Below are 12,098 nucleotides of genomic sequence, written 5' to 3' on the forward strand. Positions count from 1 at the left end.
CAAACCAACAAGCACATGCCCCTCTATTTATTTATTTTGCCATCCACAGTAGATCCAATTTGTTCTTTCCTCTGTTGTATTTACTCATGTTGTTTGTCATAAATTGTACAGAACACTGAGTCACAACTGTGCCTCAGTTCTTGTCCATTAATAAATTACCTGGCATTTTCTAAAATGGTCAGTGTTGTTGGACAGATTTGACACCCAGAGCTGACTCGCTGTTGACAGTCTTGGTTCAGCACCACTGAGCAGCCAGACTTTACTAATTATGGTTGTAGATTAATTGGCCTGATGTTTCCCGGTGGATTATTTCAGGCTTTTTGATGCAGGTTCACAATATCAGAAACATAAAATAGAATAATGATGGTCCACAGTGAGATAAATAAATGTAATTAGTTTGATGACTCACCTAATCTAATGAACATGAGCAGTATATTGGGTCATTCTTTAGTTAATGAGTTGCACTGTTGTGCTGTTTTTACATATCAACGTGTCTCGGACAAGATAACACATTCAGTGTGGTCATTTTCACCTCTGTATCTCTATGTAGGTGTTTAATCTTCATTTGAGGTAGATACCATTGTTTGTAGCTTTAAATATAGTATTATATAATATAATATATATGTATACTATATATATATATACTGTATATGTATACAGTATATATAATAGCAATCCAAAAGTTAAAAGATGTTTGTGAATATTGTTTGAAAATCACATTTTTATGAGAGTATTTGCTTCTGTGCTATCCCTATCCTTGTGTATGCTTATGCAAACAACACACTTGCCACGGGTAAACAGGCACTCTCATAATAGTCACATTTGTCTCCTTTCAGGATATATACTTTAAACATTAGGAATCCTATTACATTTTTCAGTCGGTGATAAAATGGACCACCAGAAAATGTTGCGAGTTTATGATGTATGAAATAAGACAAAAGGACATGTGAAGGAAGCTTGATGTTTGAATGAGGTAAAGCTTTCCTCACAAACCCAGCCAGCAGATAGATTAGGGTTTACCTACGTCTCTCTCGCCGTCCTGCCTCGGAAGGTTTTCTCAGCTGGCACGTTTCCATCTCGAGCTGAGGCTGTGTCTTTCTGACTGAAAGAAAAGTACATTAAAGTACTTAGTTCAAGACAATACTGCTCTCCATGCACATGCACATAGAGAGGCTACAGCTTAGTCTGCTGATCAAGGAGGTGTGGAGGCTTTTGTTCATACAATCTAAGGTAATGAGCACAATCTGTCCAACACTGGTAATATATTGTAGACACAAATGAGTAATTATAATGATCTTGCATGCAATGTGACAATACCATGTCACCTTTGTGTCACGTTATAAATGTTGCTGATGGTTGACTGTAGACACCCTTCTTGTTTCTGAATAGTTATGCTGCGTTTATGCAAAAATCTTGCAAGTCTAAGATTTCTCACCTGATTTACTTTACTTTGCTCCTAAACCAAAAGAATGTGCTCGTATAGACGTCTTGGGTCCGCGCTTAGAGCAAGTAGATATTATTTGAGTTGCGCAAGGACAAAGCAGACATATCATTTTTATATAAGAAATATAAATATCATTTTTTACATAAACAAGGAGGAAAAGTTATTGCTGACTTTATTTCTTTTGGGCGATAAAGACCACACACCAAGTTAGAAATATTTTAGCGGCATATCAATGCAGTATCCCAAAAGTCCTTTTGTCATTTAAAAACAAATGGCAAGAATACACATCCTCACTCATGTCGTCCTCTCTCTGCTGCTGTAGTCTGTTATCTGTTCTCTCAACCATTCGACTGCTGCTGGAGTTCTTTCAAGAGTCAGGAGAACTGAGCACATGTTGCCTTCTCTTAAATCTTTATGCTGGCTTCCAGGTAGTTGTAGACTAGATTTTATAGATGCTTTTATTTTACAAAGCACTTTAGGATTTATGTCATAAATACGTTTCTGATATGCTTGAAGAATATAAATCCAGTATGTCCCTTTCAACCTTTAGGAAGCAGTTATCTAGAAGTGCCCAGAGTCAGAATGTGGTGACGAGTTTTTAGCTATCCTGCACACCGATGAAAACTTGCCAATAGTCTTAAATGCTCCCCAACTTTAGCCTCTTTTAAATCTGTATTAAATTAATTAATTAATAGATTAATTAAAACTACATTGAAACTCCTCTATAACAATTCCTTTGTTTAGAATTCATTTAATTTAATTAATTCTATATTAATATATTTTTAATTTGTGTTTTTAATGGATGTTTTATGTCTTTTGTAAAGAACTTAAAGGGTACAATAGTTTTTTTTTTATTAAATCAGAAATACTTTGGCTAACACAAGAAAACTTTTCAGTTGATGTGTATATACACGCACCAAACCAGCCACGATGCCATTAAATCAAAACCTACTACTGTAAGCCTGTTTCTTGTATAAGATTATGCTCATCACACAGTATTTAAGGATGAAGCTTCAACATAGGATATCTCTTCAGCTGTAACGCAGATAACAATTGTTAGGTTTCTTTGATGCAGGTTGTGAAGTGTCTTTCTCTAGCAAGGTGCAATGGAGACTTCTCATACTCATAGCTCTGGGCTCTCGGTTTAATAGCCATAAAGAGATGTGGCATTTCTATTCAAATTGCCAATAACTGTGTGTAATGTATGAAAATATTTCCCTTTGTCACAGTTTTACATTTTCTTATCTCTCACTTTAGCCCCATTAAGGCATCCACAAGGTTCACAGGCAGTCAGTGATACCATGTAGAAATGTAGAGGGAGAAACCTAAGGTCTTTTTTCATTTAACAGACTCTACAATCTCAGGTTTCAACAAAAGAAGGAAGACCAAGTGCTGAATATTAGATATGTCGAGTTTGTACACTGGGGGGGGGGGCACAACTCGACGTGCCGATGGAGATAGAGAAAATGGGAAAAACAAAAAGTAGTAGAGCCAAAGTATTGTCACTAAAAGTACACCACTTCTGTGTTTTTCTATGTTTCATCACCCGGCCTGATGGGCTGATAAATGTTCTGTAATTGCTAGTCCTCTATCCGCAGGTCTGATTAACATCTTGTTACGTGACGATGTGTTCAGGAGCGTTGTGTGCAAGTGCATGTCTGTTACAAGTGAGTCTTATTGAAAATATGTTGTCCCTTTCAGAACAGTAGCCTACAGCTGACTGTCACACGACACGCTAAGTAAGGGTCATGTGACAAATGAAGGACTGGATGGGAAATTAAGATGCTATTTTTGTCTACACAATTATTTCACATTTAAATGTGATGTGTTACTGTAAAATCTGTAAAATAAATTCCATATAGAGTCTTGAATTTCCCTGCAGAGAGGGAGTAATAATGCAGTCAACCACAAGCCTTCAGGCAATTGCCAACGGTGAAGATGACTGCAGTGCAAATGCATAATCCTGTTAAGTATCTTAATGCTAGCCCTAAAGCTTTTTGGATTATCGTTACAGTAATTGGAACTGGTGCCCACCTGTTCTTATTTTACACACACTCACAGAGACGATTTACTAGGTTATCACAATTGACAGCGTTTCTGGTTGTGCTAATAGAGTCATTTGTTCTGTGACTGACAAATCCTACACCATACAAGCCCATTCTGTTTGCTCACAGCGGGGAGCCGTAATCTGAGCATGCAGCAGATGACCAGAGGACAAATCGATTGGTATTCTTGTCAGACACATCATGAAAGCATCTTGTTCAATTGTTGCTAATTGTCAGATCACGAAATCACCAAAGTCTTTTATTTTCCACAAAGCATATTTCTTGATAAAGTGAGTTTGATGGTTTCACCTTGAAGATATTTGCGAGCACACATACAGCTATCACACCTTTTTGTTTAGTGCTTAATTCTCTATTTGAAAAATACTGAGCCCAGATTGTAGTGAGACATAATTCTGCCTACGGTATAAGTGGTCAAGTCTAAACATTTGTTTTAGGCTTTAGCATTAATCATTCCAAAGCAAGATGGAAATGCTCGTTTTAAGTTTTAAAAAAACTCAAAAAAACATTGGACCCAGGCAGGCAGCACACAAAGGAGACACATTTTTCAGGTACTATATATTAGAAGACTGCGTGGGTCTGTTTTTTAAAGATTGTAGCCACCTGCTCAAGCTGCTGTTTGTGCTGCAAACACCCGCACCTGCAGGATGTTCCTCCGCTCCCGCAATCGATTTACCGAGCCTGCCTACCAGCTTACAATGTGTGCCAGTCTGTGCCAGTTACCATCACTATAGGAGAGCGGATTAGAAAACTATCAGCTATGATTTAGTCAGAAAATAGACAAATAATGTAATAATGTGGGCGACTGTGGAGAAAAGAACAAAGGCTTTACAGTCTCCTCCAAGGCCAGGCTATTAAAACAGGACCATGTTTGTTATTTCCTGCCAACGTCTCCTGGATGTTGTGTGTGACCTGGCCTGCCCCACACAGACCTTTTATTACATACAGTACTTCGTCCATTGGAGGCTATGGAAATATGCAGATTTGTAATTAGATTGTATTGGCTGTGAATTCATTGCATTACACCCTTTACAAGTCAAGGAGCATTGAGAATGTTTGTTATGTAATTACTGCAGAGAAGTAGTGATCCATATGTACATATTGACATGATGTGCTGTTGTCTGTTTTGTAAAGGCTTAATTCTGAGGTTCAAGTTTAGCCTTGGCTTTCAATATTTGTCAGATACTCCATGTAAAACAAATTGGGGTTAGCTTTCAGCAACCATGCGTCTGTGTGTCCTCCCTTTTCCACGGTTCCTCTTTTTTTTCTCCTCTCTTTGTGTTGCCTTGTCCTTACTTGCACCTAAACTTGCGTTGGTTGATAAAATATTGCCAAACAGACGGATGAAATGTTTCCCCCACTTCCTCTCTCTGTCTCTCTCTCAATTACAACAACGCATTACCACCACACAGGAGACCGTTGGAGTATGAACACACACACACACACACACACACACACACACACACACACACACACACACACACACACACTCACACACTCACACACTCACAGGCATAATAATGACCTGTCATATCCACACAGGGATTAAAAGTGTAAAGCGGATAACTTATTTTAGCCCTGCAGGATCATCACAGAGTAGTATCATGTACCTTTCCTAAAATACTTTATCTGACATTTTATTTCTTTCATTTTTTTATTTTACTCTTTTTATTTAGAATAAAAGAAGAAGAAGAAGAAGAATGACATGCATGTTATTATAAGATGATTTAGAATTCAAGGATTTCCTTTTGATAGAATGGAGAGTTTGCATCAAAAAGGGTTCTGGCCTTTTGAACTCAGACATAGTTACTAATGAGTCTGTGACAAAAACTCTCCTCTCAATATGAAGAACAGGAACTGGGACTCAAACGTATGACAGTTTGTTGTTTCCGCTCGGTGGCAGCAGTCTAGCTTACATGGCTTTGTACTCGAAGCCTCTGTAAATATGTAAGATAAATGGATCATGTTAAACTCACAACAGCTGTTTGCTTAAAAGGAAATAACTCTGCATTTCAGTCTAAAATGAGTTATTCCTATGCATGTGTATTGGTGAATCTGTATCTCTCTGCTATTATTGATGGATGTATATGGATTTTCACAGGTTGTCAGGTTGGTTTAATGAATTTTTATTGATGTTTCATTTAGCGATCCAACTAACTCACATATCAGCATACGCAGTCTCTCAGTCCACTGTAAGAAAATGGCCATTGTAACATAAGCCGACTATTGTGCTTCCATCTGATCATCCAGGCTATAAATCCCGCTGTGTCTCTTTTAAGGCTCATACCACTTTTCAAACAAGTGCTGATATGCCGGCGCAATGAGTTAAGGTTGTTGTAGTTGTCGTTGTTTGCAAAAAATGCAATTTACAGACATCAGATCACCCAAATGGAAGTTAAAAAAAAAACATTTGGGCAGGGCAGTTAATTAACGTGGGTGAGCTACCCAGATATTAATATTAAGATATAAGATATGTCTTCCTATACACTGACTTAACAAAGATAAGTATATTTACACTATATACCAATAATGAAGTCCCTCTGATATATATATTTTTTTTTTCTCCTCAGGCCACAGATCCAGATAAAGGGGTTAATGGCGAGGTGCGCTACCGGATCGTGAATCATCCAGACTTGTTTATAATCAGTGCTAACGGCAGCATCTACACGAAAGTGCCTCTCGACCGGGAGCTTAGGAGCCAATATGACCTGGTGGTGGAGGCCTCAGATGGGGCAGTGGATCCACGGCGGACCACCTTGACCCTCTCAATCCAGGTCATGGATATCAATGACAACAGCCCAGTCTTCTCCCAACAAACTTATGTGGCGAACGTACCTGAGAACAGCCCTTTGGGAACTGTGATCATAAAGCTAAGCGTACGTACTTCTGTGCACGTGTGTTCATCCTTAAATGTCTCCCTTTATATGATGTGGCACTACAGTAGCAGTAACAGGCTTTTAGCGCCTTCTAACTTCAAGTGCAGGCAATTTAGTGTTTAAATGTCAAATGCTTCCAGATGGAAACATATACACTGACAAACATACACAGCCTTATATACGCAGCAGAGAGAAACATTTTGTTTCTTCTGTCATGACAGCTCGAGGGGCATTTTTAGACTCAAACGGAATGAGACATGAAGCTAGATTTTTCTCAAGTCATAACCAGCCTTTAGTAGAGGATCATTTTTCCATATGTCCTGGCAAACGTGAATATAATGCTTCACGACCTTTGAAAAACTTTTCAACTTTGTAGAAACTGATTTATACATAGATAGATTTAACTGAAATAAAGTGTGAGGAAACCATGTGCATGCAGAGCAAACACAGAGTGGTGCAGGGTCGAGTAATTGTTGGTATTAAGAGTGACATTTCCCAGAGAGAGATAAGGCAAGAGGAGAGGGTGAGAAGGGAGTAAGTGACAGTAGCACTGTGACACTATTAATATCATCAACTCTAAACCGACACAGGTGGGTGGCAAGAGTGAGAAGAAAAGGAAGTGGATGAGTTTGTAAGCTTGAAACCGACTGCTTGAACTTATTTAGTCTTTTTATGTGTACCAATAAATATTGTGTGCGTGTCTGTGTGTGTGTGGAGGGCTCACAACAACATGTGTTCAAACATCCATAACCTGTATCTAATCATCTCCTATTGCAGTAGCCTTTGCCAATTCTATTCTACTCTGAGAGTTGGGATTTTATGCAATGAGGACCACCTTGGGCTCTCCTTAGTGGTTTAATTTAATCAGAACCTATTAATGATTGATATAATTATCCTCTGCAGCATAAAAAGGCAGAATTGAAATAGAAACGTTAATATTCATTGTCTACAGCCACAGTGCTTATATGTATGTAAGGTCCAATTTTGTGTGTATGTGTTGCTCTTCCTCTCTCTATTTCCATCACATCACTTTTCCCCCACTCTTCCTTCTCATAGGCGTTGGACGCAGACCTCTTCTCCAATGTCACGTATCGGATCAAGACTGAATCGGCCAGGCAGCTGTTTTCTCTGAACCCTGTGACGGGGGAGTTAGCTGTGCTGCTAACACTGGACTTTGAGGACCTGGCAGCTATGGGCATGGGGGCCTCGTACACTTTCCAGGTGGAAGCAGTGGACCAAGGAGGGGTCATGCCCCCAGGGCAGGCTACCGTCACGGTCCGCATCACGGTAAGAGCCCCCGGACACTTAGTCAACCACAACTTCTCAGTGATCTATTCTCCTTCCATCTACCCTCATTGTCCCTCAGGAGCAGAAGCCCTGGCAGTGAATATGTGTTGACTCATTAGCAGTGTTTTACAGTATCAGCATCTCGTCCCAAGCCATAGTGCAATAGGGGATTGGACATATATTGTCCAGTATCGCACCTGTGCTGCTTTTGTAATATGTAATTCAGTGTTATTCCATTCAGTGAGAAAGATGAATGCATTGTTAAACAAGTCTTAGCCTCCAGACCTGCTCGTCCTGGTACCATCACCAGGACAAAGAGAATTTGATGGATGGCTGTTTCTGCCTTGCACACAGTGCTATTTCAGATATAAATGACTCATTAGCTTTGTGACAGCAATTATGTCATGTTTTTCAGGCGCCTGTATTCCCTTTGCAACCTTTCAAGAGATTACCAGCTGAATCCGAACGAAAAGGATTAGACGCCTTATGTTGTGGTACTCTTCATGTGTGTACCAGTTCGTGTGTGTTAACGGGTGCGGGTTTTTGCTCTGCAAGTAATTCTGCACTATAAAATGCGTGCATACACATTTTTCTCTGTGCATGAATTCACTCCATTCCGAGCGGACTCAAAGTCGGCATATTTAAGCTGTCTATATTACGCTGAATGGGAGGAAGCATCTAAGCTTTTTCAAGCAGGCTCGTCGCATGGCCTGCCAACCTGTGGAGTGAGTTTGTCCTCTGATAAGGACGAGCTTTGTTGCAGTGTTCTTGCTCTCACCCAGGAACTGTGTTTGATAGGATAAGGAATTGCACAGCCATTGATATCAAACCAATGTCTGCTGTTTGAAAAGGCAGACATGAATTAGAATGAGCCTAATGGATTCACGCAGGCTGTTCGGGGACTAGAGTTAGAGCTGATTCCACTGATTCCATTTCCTTCCTCATATAACACCTCTAGAGGGTTATTTGAAGTAGTTTGTGTTTGATTTCCCCTTGTGTTGTTTTGTTGTTGTCCCTTTTGTCGGATGCCTTGCGATGATGGATTGAGTGTCCTGCGTGTCTTTTCGTTCCCGAATGACTCTCTCAAACTTGTCCTTCTATTCTTGTACCATAGAGACATAAGACGTGAGTGTGTGTGTGTGTGTGTGTGTGTGTGTGTGTGTGTGTGTGTATCTGTGTCTGTGTCTGTGTCTGTGTCTGTGCGTGTAGGGAGATGCTGTATGTAGCACATGTATATGCTTCAAACAAGCACAAGTGTGTCTGTGCTGGGGTCCTGTGAACACGTGCAGCACAAGGATCAGGCTTTGTTGTTCAAAGTAGGTGCTGGATCATAGATTTTCTGCTCGGAAACTCTGAACCTGTGTACAGATCAAAGTGAGGCTGCCCTCCAACACTGAGTATAGAGAATACATACTGTTGCCCATGGCTCAGTCAAAACAGTGGAACAGTGGAAAGAGAAAAGTCAAGAGAAAGGAAGATCAGACTCCAGCAGTTATACTACAGAGATAACTTATTCCTGAGAGATATGTGAATGGCTTGCTGAGTTTTTTTTATTCTCAAAAAGCAAAGCAAGGGTTGCATAGATCTTATTTATTTGCAGGCCCATAACATTGTAGAGAGCTCTGCTGTGCATTATTTACAGATGATTAAAAGCAGTGGTGATGTTAAGTTGCGACATGTGTTCTGGGGAGCACTAGAGTGTGTGACTGAAACGGTTTCATCGCCTAAAGGGGTAGAAAATATGCCATACGATCACTCTCTCTTCCATTTACGTCAAAATGTACGTACAATACATTCAATAGATCAGAAAACCTTGCTCACTGTTGTCATCTTGAAATAAAAGTACAGACAAAGGGATAATGAAAATGTAAAAGAATGTGTAAAAGCTGCTATTTTATACTATTTTAATTCTACTATTTTTGTAATGGTACTTCAGACTCATTTACATCTACACTGTGACTATTGTAGTGTAAATGCTTTTATTCTGTCCTTGTACTAATTGTTATGTTTTTGCTGTGAAGCACTTTGGGCTGAAATTCTTGTATGAAAGGTGCTATACAAATAAAGCTTATTATTATTATTATTATTATTATTATTATTATTATTATTATTATTATTATTATTATTATTATTATTATTATTATTATTATTATCTTAACAAGACGCAAGGTCTCTATAAGAAGCCTAAAGATTCAGACTCCATTATCCGGAGATTTCTTGAGGGAAATCTTGAGAGAATAAAACTATTATTAAATATATGTTGTTTATTTATATCATCTTTTTTGGCAGTCATTAAGTACTCTAGAGTGGAATGTGTATTAGTAATGATAAACCAAATGCAAAGAAAAATCTGTTAATTATGATTTTATTAATTTCCAGCAGCAGTATTTTATCGCAATTAAATTAGATGTTGTCGGGGCGTCCCTCAACCGGTAGCACAGGCGTCCCATATACAAAGGCTTCCCAGCAGCAGTTCGAGTCCGACCTGTGGCGTTTGCTGTATGTCGTTCCCTCGCTCTCTCCCCCTTTCACAAAGGCATGAAAAGCCCAAAAAATAAAAATAAAAATTTGACGTTGTGATTAATTACTAATACATTAACACTAGCCTTAGAAGAAATTAAGGAAACAGTATTGATTAAATTAACCTAATCTAGGTTTGATTATTTTTATATATAATGTTTCGATCTACAGTAAACAGTATATGCGTATGTTCATATGTGATCACATTCAGCTCTGATGCACAGCGCATGCACAAAGCCTGGGGCGTGGTGAATTACTGCAGTGGGAAATTTTGCCTGAATCCAGAATATCTCACTGGAAGTGTTAGCAGAAATAAAATAAAAAGCAGCAGCTGCTAGAATATTACTCTTTCAGCATGCAGACAGAAATTAAATAGTAGTAGAATACCTTGATAAATGTAGTCGACCCTTTTTCTGTCAAATCTAATCAATCACAGAAGGGATATCTGTCTGCATACAAACACGGTTACAAATATCACCTGATACACCTACATTCATGGAATCTCTTTTTGTTTTTAGGACATGAATGACTTCTCCCCCATCTTTACCCAAGACCTGTATAAGGGCATGGTGGCACCCAATGCAGAGAAAGGAACGATCATCGCAACGGTTTTTGCCGAGGACCGAGACCCACCGGTAAGTATAAAACACAAACACTGTATATATTAAAACATGCAATATATACAACGTTTGTAGTTCCAATTTCCAAGCACACGGAGCACGTCGACTCCAGCTGTGTCTTTAATAAAGGTAGCAGAGATAAAAGCCGTCATTTGTGACTTTTACCTTCTCACTACATGTTGTGCTCTCAGACCATTAGCCAAATGTCCTAGCATTTCACACAATGCATTTTAAAAATGTTTCCAAGAATCTGATGCTCACATTAGAGCCTTTGTGAGGGGTCTTGTTCAACGTCACCGCTTGTATGAGTCATCAGCATCATGTTTCCTCAGACTCCTTCACCTTATCTGAGCAGATTCTCCTGGGACTTGAGCTGTGAAGATAATTTTTTTATGCTATCTGCAAACCAAGGAACAAAACTACACGATGCCAAAAAAGAGTTTGTGACAACCTGTTGAGACTAGAAGTTATATGACTTAAGAGGAGGAAACACAGGAGCAATGTAGACATTTCTTTTGGGGGGGGGAGGAATTGAGAATGCAATCATGACTTTTTATGTTTATTGCTTTGAGTCCGTCAATAGTTTAAGATATATATTTAGGATAGCATGTGTTCTGAGAGTGTTTGGTTTCACGTCAGTCACCTCAGCTCAACTTCTTTTATTGGCAGTACCACCACCCACCTTAATATTTCATTGCACTTGGTGAGTCAGCAGTCTTCTTGCTCACATCTTCTCTTTCTTTATAGACTCTTCACCAAACCACCTTTGTCACTCATAACAGACTCTTTATTTTTTCCTTTTTATTTCTTTCCTATTTTCACCGAGAAAGGAAGAAAGGAAATGGGGAAACCGCCAGTCACTTCCTTGCCTTGCCCTAATAGTTTCCAGCTCGGAATGTGATTTTCACTGAAGTCCTTATGGCTGCACTTGATGATTGTTATTAGTGGCCCTCCTGCCGATTGGATCTCACCAGAGCTGGATGAGCCTATGTACTCTCTGCAGCACATACACACTGTGGGATAGGGATGCCTGTCAGTCCATGCTGTGGGTGGGAAAACCTCCCCAGAGCGCCACAACAACTGTTGCACATCTCACTTCTCTCACAGGGAGACTCTCCCTCATCCTGCTTTCCCTCAACACCCCCTCTCCCCCTCGCTGTTGTGCAGCTATGAAATCATTATTTTTAATGTCAACTTTTCCCCTTGTACAGGATTTTCTCCCTGAACCATTGTTATAGAGAAATCGTGTGCAGTAAAAAATATCCAACAGTGCTGAGGCCAAAATGAT

The 12,098-nt window shown here is 39.4% G+C and overlaps 1 protein-coding gene across 4 annotated transcripts in view; it reads left to right on the forward strand.

The window, feature by feature from the left end:
- pcdh15a (protocadherin-related 15a) overlaps window positions 1-12,098 on the forward strand; it is a 192,623-nt gene that overhangs the window by 128,643 nt on the left and 51,882 nt on the right. For all 4 annotated transcript variants that reach the window (XM_029449878.1, XM_029449876.1, XM_029449875.1 and 1 more), the window contains 3 exons: window positions 6,078-6,383; window positions 7,440-7,670; window positions 10,709-10,825. In XM_029449878.1, coding sequence (XP_029305738.1) covers window positions 6,078-6,383; window positions 7,440-7,670; window positions 10,709-10,825 — 654 coding nt within the window. The remainder of the gene's footprint in view (window positions 1-6,077; window positions 6,384-7,439; window positions 7,671-10,708; window positions 10,826-12,098) is intronic.

Source organism: Cottoperca gobio, chromosome 15 (assembly GCF_900634415.1).
Source record: "Cottoperca gobio chromosome 15, fCotGob3.1, whole genome shotgun sequence".
Taxonomy (NCBI): domain Eukaryota; kingdom Metazoa; phylum Chordata; class Actinopteri; order Perciformes; family Bovichtidae; genus Cottoperca; species Cottoperca gobio.